The sequence below is a fragment of the Rhinoraja longicauda genome, chromosome 9 (genome assembly GCF_053455715.1).
Source record: "Rhinoraja longicauda isolate Sanriku21f chromosome 9, sRhiLon1.1, whole genome shotgun sequence".
Taxonomy (NCBI): domain Eukaryota; kingdom Metazoa; phylum Chordata; class Chondrichthyes; order Rajiformes; family Arhynchobatidae; genus Rhinoraja; species Rhinoraja longicauda.
In genome coordinates this window covers 40590823-40608549 of record NC_135961.1, presented here as the reverse complement: position 1 = coordinate 40608549, position 17727 = coordinate 40590823, and the positions used below count along the sequence as shown (strand labels likewise).

The 17727-nt window shown below is 43.6% G+C and overlaps 1 protein-coding gene across 1 annotated transcript; it reads left to right on the top strand.

The window, feature by feature from the left end:
* The first annotated feature begins 1565 nt into the window (after window positions 1-1565).
* LOC144596654 (retinol dehydrogenase 13-like) lies at window positions 1566-16111 on the top strand. The gene is given in 7 exon segments (XM_078405266.1): window positions 1566-1721; window positions 8690-8808; window positions 11567-11722; window positions 12962-13003; window positions 13006-13221; window positions 14149-14250; window positions 15625-16111. Coding segments are annotated over 7 exon segments (927 nt in total). The 5' UTR covers window positions 1566-1656; the 3' UTR covers window positions 15852-16111.
* Window positions 16112-17727: the final 1616 nt, after the last annotated feature.

Genomic DNA, 17727 nt, shown 5'->3' with positions numbered 1-17727 from the left:
ACATTTGACCTCCAAAGTGTAACACCTCACACTTGCTCATATTAAACTCCGTCATTTTTCGATCTACATCCCGCAAAATACTTTGACATCTTTCCTTACTGTGCAACTCCACCAATTTACTCAGCTACCCACCTACATTTTCATCCAAGTCATTGATAAACAAACATTTCTCTGCGGAACTCCACTGGTCACCGACAGCCAGTAAGAATATCTCCCTTTCACCATAACCTTCTGACTTCTATGAGTAAGCCAGTTCTGAATCTATACAACCAGGTGCCTTATACCAAGCTATGCTGTCTCTAATTAGCCCATTCCTTCCAAATGTAAATTCTATCTCTAAGAGACTTCTCCAATAGCTTCCCTACCACAGACATGAAGCTCACTAGCCTATAATTTTCTGGATTATATCTACGCCCTTAAACAAAGGAACAACATTGGCTACTCTCCAGTCCTCCGGGACCTCGCCTGTAGCCAGAAGAGTATGCAAACATCTTCATCCATGGCCCCAGCAATCTTTCTCTTGCCTTTCTCAATAACCTGGGACATATTCCATCTGGCCTTGGGATTTATTCACCTTAATGCTCTTCAAGAGTCTCGACACTACCTCCTTCTTGGTCCTACATCACCAGGTTCAGAATCAGCTACAGTGTGAAGAGGGGTCTTGATCCAAAATGTCACCCATTCTTTCTATCCAGAGATGCTGCCATGTCCTGCTGAGTTACTCCAGCATTTTGTGTCTATCTTCGGTATAAACCAACATCTGCAGTTCCTTCCTACACAGCTACAGCAACTTCAGGTTCTGGAATAAACCTATACTATCCTAACCTTACCTCAGCAATTATCCCTGTAGCCCACCTCTTGCACTAATATGAATTTGTTTTTTAATTATGTTTTTGCACTAATGTTTGTATTTTGCATGCAGAGTAATCTTTCTTTTGGAATTTTATGTATAATTTACATATAATTGTTTTGGGTGTGCTTTTCTGTGTCTCTGTGCCTTGATGCTGTTACTGTACCTCACAGTACTGTGCAGATCACAATAAACGTGAATTTGAACAGTATAATTTAGAAAGACCACACTAAAGGGTCTCCTGGTTAGTGAAATCCATAATTTAAAACAATATTAGGAGACATAACACTCCTTCCAATGAAAGGATCGTCGAAGTATAATAAAGATATTTTTGAAATTTCACTTCAACACGTGTAAATGCATACGTTCCCCAAGACAAATTTGCTGGTAACAATTTCATTTTGTAAACAAGAAACTGCAGATGTTGTAACTTTAATTTTATTTAGTCACACGCGGCGTCGAACAAAGAGGTGGAGCTAATTTAAAAAAGGCAAAAGCATAATGCAATCGGTGAAAATCTAAAGTAACATCAAGGAGTGCTGGAAATAATCAGTAGGCCAGAGGGTGTCCTGTGGAGGGACAGTCAGATCCTGGTGGAGGTCGGCGACGATTTTATTAAAAGTCGACATCAGGGAAGTGGCCGGTTTAGGACTACATTTCCCAGCGAGCCCTTCGTCTCAACACCGCCCTGCGCCTTGGCTACCGGGCAGTGGTGATTGGTCTGTAGCCAAGGCCTGCCTGCTGGCGGTTGATGGCAGCGGGCGGACCGACCGTGAGTTTCCTGGCGGAATCGCAGAGCGAGGAGCATGAATAAGTATATGGTGCCGCTGTCCATCGCGGGGACCGTGATTGGCGGCACGGTCCTGGTTAAGTAAGTGGTTGGGTGCGAGTCGGTCTGTCGTCCTGACTCAAGAGTGTTTAACTCCGTCACGCAGTACGGAAACAGGCCCTTCGGCCCAACTCGTCCATTCCCACCCAGATGCCCATTCTATGCTAGCCCGCAGGAGTACGTGATGAGGGACGCATAGAAGCTTGGTGCAGCGAACGCCAAGACTGTGGGGATCACAATCTAGGGTCATTCAGCTGCTGGACATTGAGGAGCGGAGTCCGGTGGGGCACCCCTCAAACAACGGAAAGGCATGGGGCTTGTTTTAAGGATAATTGCAAACACCACTGAATGGCGACGCTAATGAATGTATAGATGCTCAGAATGTCAACAGAGCTTTTGCACAGTCCACTCCAAAGATGTACAGGTTTGTGGGTTAATTGGCTTGGTAAATTTGTAAATTGTCCCTAGATCTACGATAATTGTTGCCAGGACTAGCGGGTGTGAGCTATAGGGAGAGGTTGAGTAGGCTGTGTCTATATTCTACAGTTTAAGAATAAGGGGTAGGCCATTTAGAACTGAGATGAGGAAAAACTTTTTCAGTCAGAGAGTTGTGAATCTGTGGAATTCTCTGCCTCAGAAGGCAGTGGAGGCCAATTCTCTGAATGCATTCAAGAGAGAGCTAGATAGAGCTCTTAAGGATAGCGGAGTCAGGGGGTATGGGGAGAAGGCAGGAACGGGGTACTGATTGAGAATGATCAGCCATGATCACATTGAATGGCGGTGCTGGCTCGAAGGGCCGAATGGCCTCCTCCTGCACCTATTGTCTATTGTGTGCAGGATTGTGATAATGTGCGGGCATCGCTGGTCGGCGCGGACTCTGGGCCGAAGGGCCTGTTTCCGCGCTGAATCACTAAACTAAATTAAACAGTTGTTTAGTATACACTATTCTGAATAAAGTTTATATTGGGGGAAAGTAAATCCTACCTGCCTACATTTGACCCATATCCCGCTAAACCTTTCCTAACTATATATATATATATATATGCATACATATATATATATATTATATATATACCTGTTCAAATGTATTTTAAATATTTCCATAATACCAGTCTCATCTACGTCATCTGGCAGCTTGTTCCATATACCCACTACCTGAAAAAATTACCCAATGCCTCCAGATTCAGAGACAGTTTCTTCCCAGCTGTTAACAGGCAACTGCACCATATTATTACCAACTAGAAAGCGGGCCTACCATCTACCTCATTGGAGACCCTCAGGCTATCTTTAATCTGACTTTACTGGGCTTTGTCATACACTGTGTTATTCCCATTATCCTGTATCTGTACACTGTTGACCAGCTGCTGCTTATTCCTGTTGGCCAGTGCTTTGTCTGCTCCCTGCTCCACCACTGCAGCCACCTCCTTCTCTCCCCATAGTCACCGACATCTTCTAAGGGGTGGAGAGGAGAGGCCAAGTGGCCAGAGCGACGGGAGAGGAAGGAGGAAGCAGCAGTGGAGTGAGGAGCGAACGAGATGACGGCCAATAGAAAGAAACGGTGGCTGGTGAGAGGGGAGGGAGCCCCACGATGATCAAATATGTCCTGTTGGTGGTGGCGGCCTGAAGAAAGCGATGTCCCCAGGGGCCACAATGTGAGCCGCAACAGCAGTCACGTCAACTGGACCGGGCCATGCATGAAGAAGGACTCGCGCTGCACCTTGCGTGCCAGGGGTGCATTGGCATGTCCTTCCACTATCCAAAATCCGCTGTAAAGAGGTCCTGTAATTAAATTCTTACTTGCTGCAGCTTAATAGGCTTGTTAATACAATAACACACAGATAAATATACAGTAATCTGTAATACTAGATAAACTGACCATAATCGTGCAAAATCGTGCAAAATCAAAGTCTGTAGTGCAACCTAAGATAGTCCATAGCACATCACAATTGCTGAGGCTGTGGTTAATGTGTTCAGGTCATAAATACAGAGGGGTTGGAAGAAAGTTTGCAAAATACAACTGCCTCGAAGTTACTGGATTCCAATAGTGTTTAGCTTAAGGTCTGGGAATTGTCTTTAACTGTATTGTTGAGCCCTGTTTGTCTCACTCTGCAGTAGGCATTGAAAATATTAAACCATTTATTAGTATGTGAAGCTAAAGAGAAACATAATCAATGCTTCAAGCCTCTGCAATACTGATTCAGTAATTTAACAACAATGCAGAACAAAGTTTGCTTAATTGTCATATGTACCAGAAATGGAACAATTTAATTCTTATTTACTTTAGCTTTTCAGGTCTATAAACATATTAAAACAGAGATAATTATACAATAAACAATACAAAATAGTAATAACCATAATACTAGGTAACCATCATAGTGCAAATCCGAAGTCGGTTGTGCAACCAAAGACAAGTCTGTGTTGTGCAGTGTTCGAGCCTGTTTGCTGGGAAGAAGCTGTTGAGCCTGGAGGTCACGGTTCTCAGGGTCCTTACCGATGGTAGCAGTGAGGTTAGAGCATGGCCAGGGTGGTGTGGGTCATTGATGATATCCTTCAGGACTCCTTCGTTCCTGATCATATAAGTTTGCCTTTTTTATCCAAAAATAAACTTTATTCAGAATAAAAACGAAAACTGCAAAAAAAGTCTTCAGACATTCTCGGTGTCTCTACATTCATAAGTGTTATACTGAGTAATGTTCGCAACTATCTTTAAACAAAACAACCTTGCCACACATGTGGCCCCCTGAGGTGAAATCCCTTCTCATGTTTGAGGGTTGAGCTGTATATAATAATAATAATCCATTTATTTTATATAGCGCCTTATCACATGCTCAAAGCGCTTTACAAAAACAATTAACATAGAAACAAACAGTAAACTATCCTGACGGAAAAGCGGCGAATACACAACGCCAGCGTCCTCTCACGTCAGGGTCCGGCAGTAGACATTAAAAAGCACAAGACACACAGATATAATTTTTTACACAAAACAGCCATCACAGTGATTGCTCTAGGCATACCCTCACTGTGATGGAAGGCAAAGTCTTATCTCCTCCTCATTCTTCTCCCGTGGTGCCACGAGGTGATCGAGGCTCCCAACTTTTTGAAGCCCCCACCGGGCGATGGAAAGTCCCAGGGCCGAGCCGAGCAGGACGATGAAAGTCCTGAGCCCCCACCGGGCGATGTAAAGTGTCGCGGCCAGGCCATGCAGGGCGATGAAGGGCCTGCGGGCGGGTTGATCGTACCTCGCGCTTCGGGACGGTCGAAGCTGCTACGGCTGGAGCTCCCAAAAGCCGGTCGCCAGCCAGGGACCTGCGAACTCCAGATGTTGCGGTCTGCAGGGCCCACGGCCGAAGCCTCCGAGATGGTAAGTCCAGGCCCTGCGACCGGAGTCTTTGAGGTCGATCCCAGCTGGAGGCCGCCGACTCCACGATGTTAGGCCGTAGCGCGAACGGAGATACGACACGGTAAAGGTCGCATCTCCGTTGAGGAGGAGATTTGAAAAAAGGTTTCCCCCAACCCCCCCACCACCCCCCTACATACACAGAATTAAAAATAAAACAAAACGTACATTTAACAACGACAATGACAAAAAAACAAAAAAAACAGAGAGACTGCCGGTGAGCCGCAGCTGCAGAACACAGCCACGTCCCCATGCTGATCACTGCCCGATGGACCTGTGGTCATAGATGTTGGTCTGGAAAAAAAATTCCACAAAGGACAGGTGATGCGGAAATGTCCAGCTGACTGGCTCATTGCACGACATCTTTTGCAACACCAGGACAGGTAGAACCTCACCAGATAATGTCACTAGGTGCCCGCATGCTTTGGCACAGCCTGATGCAGCCACACACAAAAGGTGGTCATCAGGATGAAGGCGACATTTGCTTGTGTCACAAGTAGTCAATTACTATTTTTAAGACATGTCACAAACAATTATGTTTTCCGTAAATATATTATCAACTAAAATTTTAGTGAATGTGAGGAAAGTCAAATGTTTATAATTTGATACCTAAAGTCTCAATGACTGCCTAAAATCTCAATGTCTTCAGCACAACATAAAATTGAGTTGAGTACTGGTAAGCTCATGATCAGTGTGGGAATGGAAATAGGAATGGGGGGAAGGGGAACTTTCTGAAAGTGAATTGGATGCCTGTTAATGGAGGTTAGTGGAGGAAGGTTTAGTCTGCATTTCAGCAGAGCTGCACTTAACTCAAAAGGCTTAATGTTCTTGATGGGCATTAATCGTCATACAGTTCCCAGACTGAATGCATTTCTTGCAAGCATAGGTACTAAAAAAAAGTGCTTAGTACTTATGCTGTTTGCAATATATCCAGTGAGGATGGGATACAAAAACCACGACTAGTTCTTTTTTATTACACAATTGTTTAGAAAATCAAACTCAAAACATTTGGTTGTAAAATGTTTCTTGTTTAAAAAGTGTCTGTTATATATGTACAATTAAAGTGACTCTTCACTATTATAACAACTAGACCAAGTGGACCCAAGTGGCGACAGGGAAGGAGAGAGGGTGTCGTCACTGAGTGAGCCCTATTCCCCCCTCCCCTGACCCCACCCCCACTTTCCCCTCCCTCCCCCACCACCACTTTCCCCTCCTCCCCACCCCCACTCTCTCCTGCCCCCCACTGTCCCCTTCCTCCCCACCCTCACTGTTCCCCCACCCCCCCTGCCCCCAACCCCTCCTCCCACTCTCCCCGACCCCTTCCCCCCACCCCCCCTCCTCTCCCCACCCCCACTCTCCCCCCACCTCCATTCTCCCCCTCCCCCCACTCTGCGTGACCCCCTCCCCCCACCCCCACGAATAAAGGAATATATTATTAAAGTGTTTGTACCTCATAGTCATTTCATATTGTGAAAAGAGCCAGAAGGATGTACTGGCATTGAAGATGGTCCAGAGGAGGTTTATGCGAATTAACCCAGGAATGATTGGGTTCATTTGCGTAAACAGCATTTAAAAGACACTTGGACATGTAGCCAGCAACTGATGCTGCCCTGGCCTGGATATCTAACCTTGACCTACAACTTTAGGCTGTGCATGCCCTACGCAAGAAGAAGATTGGGTTAACATATGATGAGCATTTGAAGGCACTGGGCCTGTACTTGCTGGAATTTAGAAGGATGAGCGGGGACCTTCATTGAAACTTACTGAATAGTGAAAAGCCTGGATAAAGTGGATGTGGAGAGGATGTTTCCACTGGTGGGAGAGTGTAGGACCAAAGGCCATGGCCTCAGAATAAAAGAATGTATCTTTAGAAAGGAGATGAGCAATTTCTTTAGTCCAAGGGTGGTGAATCTGTGGAATTCATTGTCACAGAAGTCTGTGGGGACCGTCAATGGATATGTTTAAGGTGGAGATTGAAATTTTTTGATTAGTACGGGTGTCGGGTTATGGAGGGAAGGCAGGAGAATGGTGTTGAGAGGGAAAGATAGATCAGTCACAGTTGAATGGTCAAAATTGCCCAATTCTGCTCCTATAACCTATGAACATCTTAGTAACTTTGTCTGAATTTTAATGATATTCTTTGGTATATCCTGACAAATAGTTCAAACATAGAACAGTACAGCATAGGAACAGGCCCTTTAGCACACAATGTCTGTGCTGAACATGATGGTGTTACATTCATCTCTGTCTGCATATGATCCATATCCCCCCATTCCCTGCATGTGTTTATCCAAAAGTTTCTTAAATATCACTATCATATCTGCCTCCCTTAGGGATTTCCCCAATGATTTTCCCTTGTTAATCTAATCAATGAACTTTCACTGCTGTCACTCACCGAAGTGGATCTTTGGAATCTGAGCAACTCGTATTACTCAGTGTAATCTACTATTCCTAACTCTTGTACTTAAGTATGATTGTGCCTATGTGTAATAAGATTTTTTTTCTTAATTATATGCAAAAAGGTATCTCACTTGGTACATGTGACAATAAAGAACCATTAAACTATTAAATATGTCATGTATGCCAGAAATTCAGCCTGCAATATTCTGTTAAAAAATATGTTGAAATCTCTTGGTTCAGGCTTCACCATTGGCAGTGGTGTGCAAAATAGGGCATGTGGACCAGAACCAATCTTTGGGCTGCCATTTTTCAGCCTGCTTCAGTGGCAGTCCCAAGGATGTAGGTTTAAGGTGAGTAGGAAAGATTTAATAGCCACCTGCGGGGCAATAATGTCACACAGAGGGTGGTGGGTGTATGAAACGAACTGCCAGAGGAGATAGTTGAGCCAGGTACTATAACAGCATTTAAAAGACACTTGGACAGGAACATGGATAGGAAACGATTAGGGATATATGGGCCAAATGCGGGCAAATGGGACTAGCTTAGATGGGGCACCTTGGATGGCATTCATTAGTTTGGGCCGAAGGACCTGTTTCAATGGTGTATGACAATGGATATGATTTTATAACTTACAAGGACCGATGGGAAAACTTTAAGCTTATTAATAATTAATCACATTTAAGAGCATAATTTGCATTGGGGGATGTTATCAGAAGCTGCTGCAGAGTATATCTGTTGTAAGATTGTATAACATTTTCAACAATAAAGGGCATTGGTTTAAGGGGAGAGGGGAAAGAATTAATAGGAAACTGAAGGGCAATGTTTTCATACAGAAGGTGGTGGGTATATGAAACAAGCAGTCAGATGAGGTATTTAAGGCAGGTACATGTATAGGAAAAGGTTTAGAAAAATACCAGCCAAATTTGGACAGCATAGACGGGGCATCTTGGTCGCCATGGATGAGTTGGGCAAAGGGGAGTGTTGCTGTGTTGTGTGACTGTGATTCTATAAATGCATAATTTCTCATTCTGGGTAGTAGTGGCATTTTCATTTGATTCTGCTAATTTGAGTTAGTATCCTTATCTATTTACATATAAAAATTCTCTGAAATAAACTGCATATTGGTTGTGAATTGCATGTTTTTTAGTTGTGCGTGCTTGAATGCACATGCCAGATTCTTTCATTCTTTCTCTGTGATTTATCTGTATTTTAGAGATTACGTGACTGGTGGAAAATGTCCAAATACAGCAACCGTCTCAGGAAAGACCATAATCATAACTGGAGCAAACACTGGTATTGGAAAAGAAAGTGCAAGAGAGTTGGCCCGAAGAGGTAAAATGGGAGTGGGGAAAGGGGAGATAGGAAACTCATTCCTTGAATCAGTAGCAATGTTCCAAATCACTGCTAGTGCCAATGGTATGGTGACATACTAATAAATGGCAGATGTTTGAGTGCAGCATTTAACAATCTATTTCTGAATGCTATTCCTCAGTTTTAACACTGCAACCAACGAAATCAAGATGTAATGATGGAAAAAGTAACCCGTTTGCCTGTCGGGTTTCATCACACCTTGGCTTGGGAACAGCTCTGCCCAAGACCACAATAAATTGCAGTGTGTTGTAGATGTTGCCCAGTCCATCGCACAGACCAGACTTCCTACCATCGACTCCATCTACACTTCACGCTGCCTCCGGAAAGTAATCAACATAATCAAGGAATTCTTTCACCCCAGTCATCCTCTCTTCTCCTCTCTCTTATCAAATAGAAGATTAAAAAAAGCTTGAAAGTACGTACCAGGATTCAGGAACAGCTTCTTCCCCGCTGTTATCAGACTTCTGAATAGGTTGTAATCCCGATTTTCCAATTTACCTTATTGCGGGCACTAGACTTTTTCTCTGTAACATTATATTCTGCACTTTTGTGTTTTTCTCTTTGTTTTACCTGTAGTACTTGTGCATGGCATGATTGTACTCGCCTTGACTGGATAACATGCAAACAAAAGCTTTTCACTGTATCTTGGTACACATGGCAATACTAAATTAATGAAAGTTATGAAAGTCCTAAACTATTAATCAGAGGCTAGATTCCATTCACAAAGATTTTTCATGTACATTACTTAATTCTTTTTAAATTGCTGGACTTTATAATTTCATTACTTTGTTTATATTTTCACTCTCTCTTATTTGTTCCTACTTTGTTTCTATAATATTTTCCCATTTCTTTAATCCAGTCTATAATTTCTGCCTGAGCCAATAAGTCTTGAAATGAATTATACAGTCTCCAAATTTGATGTCTAATTCAATTTGTCTATCGCTGAACAGCAAATATTTTTGTAGTCATTTCCAAAAGATCACATTTAATAAAAAATGATACTTACTGGCTAATTTATTGTACTGAGATTTTTTTTAACCATAAACAATTTGGTCAGAAAAGTAGCTTTCGTGATAAAGAGCAGGATAATGGTATTAATATGGAGGAGTAAGGGGGAGTGGATTGAATTCCATTTGCCATTTTTGTGCCTATCTATCCAGTCCATTCAGAGAGCTGCACAGCACGGAAACAAGCCATTTGGTCCACCTTGTCCATGCCAACCAAGTTGGCATACTCGTCCCATTTGCCTGCATTTGACCCACATCCCTCTAAATTCTTCCTGTCCATTTATCTACCCAAATATCTTTTTAAAGTCATAGTTGTAATATTCAGATGCAGCAGAAAACATTCCATGAAAAACTTTCTTGTCATAAAAAGCTTATTTTCTCACTATCAAATTTTCAAATCCGTTGGAGAAGTACCACATGTACATGATGTCAGATAATAAGTGGATTGAAGCTGGCAATGTTGCTAAGGCTGATGATCCAGTTTCAAGCATAAAGAACAGTCACTGGAATGGTTTGTTGTGGCACAGCATGCAGAGCTGCTGCCTTCCTGTTCCAGCAACCCAGCCTTGTCTGCTGTTGTCTGTGGAGTTTGCATGTTCTCTTGAAGACTGCACGGGTTTCCCCCAGGTGTTTGGTTTCATTTCACTTCCCAAAGATGTCCTGGTTAGTAGGTTAATTGGCATTGTAAGTTTCCCTCGTGCATTTGAGTGGTTGGCGAATTAAGGGGAGTAATGGGCAGGTGAGTCAAGATTGTTTTATTGTCATACTTACTGACCACAGAACAATGAAATACTTACTCTCAGCAGCTTAACTGACCTGTAAACACAATAACATGGATAATAAATAACTCTTTTTGAAGATTCAGTAAATTACTAATTGTAATACTAGTGCAAAAAGCAAAGTCAGTGCAACCAAGGGCAGTCCATAGAAGTTCATAGTTGAGGTTAGTGTTGCATAGGGTTCAAGAACATGATGGTTATTGACGAAGATGCTACAAGGAAAATAAGATGGGAAAAGAGGTTGGTGGGAATTTTCTGAAAACTAGCTTGGCCTTGATGGGCCAAGCACGCTCATTGTATGTCATAAGGGAATATGGCAGATATGAAATATATAAGTGCGGTGAGAGTGGGTTGCTAGAATCGGTAAAATCTTATCCAAGTCGGGGAACTGCGAAGCCTGGAATCTTGAGCAAACAACAAAATGCCGGAGGAAATTCTGCTGGTCAGGCAGTATGTGTGGAGGGAATGGACATAAGACAGAAGAAGGAATGGGAGGCACGGTGGTGCAGTGGTAGACTTGCTGCCTTACAGCGCCAGAGAGCCGGGTTCAATCCTGATTAAGGGTGCTTGTCTATATGGAGTTGTAAGTTCTCCCAGTGACCTGCGTGGCTTTTCTCTGGGGTCGCTGGTTTTCTCCCACGCACCAAAGACATGTAGGTTTGTAGGCTAATTGGCTTGGTATAATTGTAAATTATACGCCTGATTTCACGCTGTATCACTAAACTTTTTTAAAAAAGCCTTTTCGGGTCATATCTGAAGAAGTGTCCCATCTGAAACAGCGTCTGTCCATTCTCCACAGATGCTGTCTGATCTGTTGAGTTCCTCCAGCACTTTTTTTTTCCCCAAGTCAAAGTTAGTACTTTTTTTGGAAAAGGCAAGCAGTAATGAACAAGGGCTAAGAGATTGTGTAAAGTAACCTTTATCTCCATGTAGGCGGAAGGATCATTTTGGCGTGTCGGAATATGGAGAAATGTGAAGCAGCAGCTCGAGAAATTCGAGGAGAAACCCTGAATCATCATGTGTACGCTCGCCACCTGGACCTGGCATCACTTAAATCAGTCAGGGAGTTTGCCAAGAAAGTAACTGAAGGTAAAATATTGACAGAGATATGCAGGAATCTTGAACAAACCACAAAGTGCTGGTAGAACTCAGCAGGTCAAGCAGAATCTGGAGGGAATGGACAGGCGATGTTTCGCGTCAGGACCCTTCTTCAGACCCATTCCTTTCAACCCTTGTATGAATGTATGCAGTTTGTAAAACCAATCTATTTTTTCTTCACAGCTTTTCTATTGCAGTTTTACTCACCAGTCATTGATTCTAACTGACCAGGCAAGCTCACTGAAATTAGCTCTTCGTCAGCGATGTGTTTAAGTTTGTAAAATTCAAACAAAAAAGCAAATGCTGGAAATCTGAAATTAAAATAAAAAATTCAGGGGACACAAGAAACTGCAAATGCTGGAATCGAGCAAAACACAAATTGCTGGAGGAACTCAGCAATCAGGCAGCACCTGTGGAGGGAAAGGACAGGCGATGTTTCGAATCGATGGGTCTCAACCCAAAACGTCTGTCCATTCCCTCCGTAGAAAATGCTGGAAGCACTCAGCAGGTCAGGCTGCATTTGTGGTCAGGTTAAAGTTAGCTCTCCGTTTCTCTTCCCACAGATGTGGCTTGACCTGCCGAGTTTTCTGGAATTGTTGTTTTTATGAGTTCATGCTTGATTGATTCTTGTTTTGTTCGATGACTGTTTTAACAAAATTGCTGATAAAATTATTGATGTAAAATGTAGCTTCTTAATCATTTTGTAAAATACCTTAGAGACATGAAAATATTCCAGTTAAGTAGCTCCATAACTGGTTTAAAGAGTTATGGTGCCAGGACTAGAAGACATGAGCTAAAGGGAGAAGTTACAGAGGTGTATAAGATCATGAGAGGTACAGACAGGGTGAATGCACAGTAATTTGCACAGAGTAGGCAAATTAAGAACATGAGGACATAGCTATCAGTTGAGAGGGGAAAGATTTAATAGGAACCGGAGGAGCAACTTTTTCACTCTGAGGTGTTGGGTATATGGAAGGAGCTACCAGAGGAGGTAGATGAGGCAGGTATTATAACAACATTTAAAATACATTGTTTCCGTGCTGTATGACAATGAATGTGACTCTATGACTTACAAGGACTGATGGGAAAACTTTAAACTCATTAGTTATATTGAATCACATTTAAGGACAGTATGCATTCAGAATGTTATCAGAAGCTGCTACAGAACACATGTGTTGTGAGTTTGTACGGAATTTCAAAGTCCTAAATATGTTTGTTTCATTGATTCAGAGGAAAGGAATATAAATATCCTAATTAATAATGCTGCTTTATTACAGGTCATTTTCTGCTGACAAATTTACTGCTTGAAAAGTTAAAGAATTGTGGAAAGAGTCGCATCATAAACGTGTCCTCGCTGGCTCACGTAGTTGGGGAAATTGACTTTGATGATCTCAACTGGGAGAAGAGAAAATACAATACAAAAGCAGCATACTGTCAAAGTAAACTTGCAAATATATTATTCACAAAGGAGCTGGCTAAACGACTTGATGGTAACTTTTATTTATTGTCACCTGTGCAGAGATACAATTAAATGTTTGTTCAGCGTGCTATTCAGTCAAATCACATGTACACGAGAACAATAGATCCTCTTCTGGAACAGCACGCAGAGAGTCGCCACGTTATGGCGTCATCTTACAACTTCTAAGTCTCTGAAAAATCTGATCTTAGCCCAAGGAGATCTGCAGTTTCATATTTTCTCACTTTAAGGCCCAGTGTCTTGGCGGCACTGGAACAATGATGTAGGGGTTGGCCTGGCCCAGCGCAATGCCGTCCGCTCCTTTCACCGTAGCTCCGTGCAGCTACCACAGGCTGCGCTCGATCCGCTCGCTTGCCCGACTGCTGTAGGGTCCCCGCGGCCGCCTCTGCCAACACCACCAACCGCGGCCACCACAAACACGTCATTTATCACCTCCAGCAGCCGTCCATCTGCTTCCGTGCGCCAAAAGTCGCCGTGTCCTGCTTCCCGAGCCGATCGCAGAACTTTATGGTGTTCTCTGAGAGCGGGAGGAGACTTCACAGCCGCCAATTTTCCTCTTCAGTTGGGTTGCATTTCTACTGGTTAGCCCCTGAAATATACCCGATCCCGCCATCTAATTTACTGCGTTCTGATTGACTTATTCACTCCACACTCGTGTCTTTCTCAACAACAATTCTTAGAAAAGCAAGCAGGCAAGCCGAGGAGATTAATTTAACTTGGCATCATGTTTGGTACAGACATTGTGAGCCAAAGGGCCTGTTCCTGTACTGTACTGTTCTATGTTCTTGTGTTTGTGTAAAACCTTTTGGACAGATGATCCTGCAGATATCCTGGCTACTCAACTGAATTTCTTAATCAACTATCAAGGTGTGAGAGGGTCATTTCATTCTTGACCCTGTGGATTTAATATCATGGATGACCTGTTCTTCATTGAATGTAGGAAGCGACGTGACTGTCAAGGCTGTGCACCCAGGCGTCACCAACACAGAGCTCGGCAGACACACAGGAATGTACAAGTCCAGCTTCTCCAGCATGGTACTGGGTGAGTGAGGCTGACTGCTTTCATCTCAACTGAAAAACACCAGGGTCTTTCCTGATAAACTCTTTGAGAAGTGCAAAGGCAACAAAGAGAGTATGACTCAACCACCCTGGTGTTCTGTATTCAGTTTTCATAAGTTATTGCAGCAGAATTAGGCCATTCGGCCCATCAAGTCTACTCCGCCATTCGATCATGGCTGATCTATCTTTCCCGTGCAACTCCATTCTCCTGCCTTTTCCCCATAACCCCTGACGTGTCCAGTACTAATCAAGAATTTGTCAATCTCCACCTTAAAAATACCCAATGACTTGGCCTCCTCAGCCGTCTGTGGCAATAAATTCCACAGATTCACCACCCTCTTGACTAAAGAAATTCCTTCTCATCACCTTTCTAAAGGTGCGTGCTTTAATTCTGAGGGTATGGCCTCTGGTCCTAGACTCCCACTAGTGGAAACATCCTCTCCACATCCACGCTGTCCAGACCTTTCACTATTAGGTAAGTTTCAGTGAGGTCCCCCCTCATCCTTCTAAACTCCAACGAGTAAAGGCCCAGTGCAGTCAAACGCTCATAATATGTTAACCCAGGATTTTGGTCACCCTGCTGTAGCAAGGATGTCATTCAGCTGGTAAGAATACAGAGACGATTTTACGAGAATGTTGCCAGGACTCATGGGGTCGAATTTTAGGGAGAGGTTGGGCAGGCTAGGCCTTTATTCCTTGGAGCGCAGGAGGCTGAGGGGTGATCTCATGGAGATGTATAAAATCTTGAGGGGTGTAGATAGGGTGAATGCACAGAGTCTATTACCCAGAGTTGGGGAATCAAGAAGCAGAGGACAGGTTGAAGCTGAGATGGGAAATATGCAATAGGAACCTGAGGGACAATTTTTTTCCACAGAGGTAGTATATGGAACGAGCTCTACAGAGAAGGTAGTTAAGGCAGGTACAATAACAACACTTAAAAGACATTTGGACAGTACATGGATAGGAAAAATTTAGAGGGATATAGGCAGGTGGGACTAGTGTAGATGGGGCATCTTGATCAGCATAGACGAGTTGGGCTGAAGGGCCTTTCTGTGCTGTCCGACTATAACCCCTCATGATGCTTCACACCATCCAGATCTAAGCAATTCACTTGATTTATCTATTGTTTACCTAGCAGGGTTAATGGTGGGGACATACGATAGTAGCATTTAAGGGACTTTTGGATAGGCACATAGATATGCAGGGAGTAGAGAAATATGGGATATGTGCAGGCAGATATCGGTTAGTTCATGTTCAGCACAGACCTTGTTGGCGGAAGGGCCTGTTCTTGTTACATACAGTTCTATGTTCTATATGCTAAACTTGAGATTTTTCAATCTCACTTTTTCTCTTCCAGGGCCTTTATTTTTTCTTCTGGTAAAATCCCCTAAGCAGGGAGCACAACCCTCCGTGTACCTAAGTGTGGCAGAAGAATTGGAAGGGGTGTCAGGAAAATACTTTGATACCATGAAACAGAAGGATCCGGCCCCACAGGCAGCAAATGAAAAGACATCCAGGCAGCTGTGGGAAACAAGTGCCAGACTAGTGGGGCTGGAAGACAATAAGGCCACAACACCACGGTAATCCCACCGGGATCTGGATGCAGTCAGATCAGTCAAAGACCAATGGCAGCAAGGCAAGAGATGAATAAAGAATCGTGGAGACACAAGGAACTGTAGACGCTGGAATCATGAGCAAAACAAAAGTGTTAGAGGAACTCACCGGGCCAGGCAGCAACTGTGGAGGGAATGGACAGACGATGCTTTGGGTTGGGACCCTTGTTCAGACTGAAAAGGGGAGGTGGGGAAGGGGGGAGCTGGAATAGAGAAGTGGGGGCAGGACAAAGCCTAGCAAGTGAAAGGTGGATACAGGTGAGGAAGCAATTGGCAGTTGGGTGGAGTAAGTGACAAAAGCTGAAGGTAAAAACAGCATTCTGCACTCTGTATCTTCCCCTTTGCTCTACCTATTGTGCTTGAGTTTGACTTGATTGTATTTATGTATGGTATATCTGATCCGTTTGGACAGCATGCAAAACAAAGCTTTTCACAGTAACTCAGTACACATGACAATAATAAACCCAAGCATAAAAGGAGACAAAACGGTATCACATAAGGAGAGAAGTGGAGGAGTGAAATGTAAAATGGAGGGAGGGGGGTACGGGTGGAAGGGTGACGATCGGAGGGGGGAATAAGAGACAGAAATGAGTGCGCACTGGGGTGGAAGGGCACAGGAAAGAGTGTGGCTAAGGGGGGGTGAGGGGGTATCATGCCTTGAAAGGTAATATGTACTGTACATCCCATACTAGCGTATTTTAAATTATTGTTTTCCGTTACTTTTATAAATGTTCAGAAATGAACATTTATAACTGCAAAACATTTTGTTTACCTTGTCTCCATATCGTCATCTGCATAATATGGTGGGGCACAGGTAAGGTGAAAATCTTGCTTGCAGCATCATTGACTCAGACAACACAAAAGCATAAATTACACATAATGTACAAAAATCCTAAAAGAAAGAAGACTGCAAAAAAAGAAATGTGCAAAAACATCATTAGAAAAGAAACAAGTCCATGGCAAGAGGTAGTCTGCAGTGTTCCATTGCGGAGGTGACATTAGGGTTGTGCAGGTTGGTTCCAAAACCTGATGGTTGTAAGATAGTAGTTGTTCCTGAACCTGGTGGTGTGGGACTTCAGGCTTCTGTACCTCCTGCCCGACGGTAGCAGTGAGACCAGGGCACTGCCTGGATGGTGGGGATCCTTGATGGTGGATGCTGCCTTATTGAGGCAGCCCTCGTGTAGATGCTCTCGATGGTGGGAAGGGCAGTGTTCGTGATGGAGCGGGCTGAGTCCACCACTCTGCAGCCTCTGGTGTTTCTGTGCATTGGAATTGCTATACCATGCTATGATGCGACCTGTCAGGATACAGTACATCCGTAGAAGTTTGTTAGAGTATTCAGACGTATAGCGATTCTCTTTAAACATCTAAGAAGGTAGAGACAGTGCGGTGTCATCTTCATGAAGATTTCTCTGTGCTGTGCCCAGGACAAGACATCTGAGTTGTTAATGCCCAGGAATTGGAAGCTGCTAACTTTCTCCATCACCGACACACTGCTGTGTGGTCTCCCAACTTCCCCTTGTTGAAGCCAATGATTATATCCTTGGTCTTGTTGACGTTAAGCGAGAGGTTGTTGTTGCTGTCTCTCGTGTACGCTGACTCATCACTGCTCATGATCTGGCCAGCTACAGTGGTGTCGTTGGCGAATATATACATGACAATGGTACTGCGCTCAGCAAGGCAGTCGTGGTGTAAAGAGAGCAGATCAGGGGACTAGCACGCAGCATTGAGGTGCACCTGTGCATTTACCCAGCCATTTGAGTGCAAGTCACCTTAGACTTACACAATTCATTTTTAATAAAACATGGAACACTGGAGGTTGTGGAGAGACCTGGTAGAAGAATATA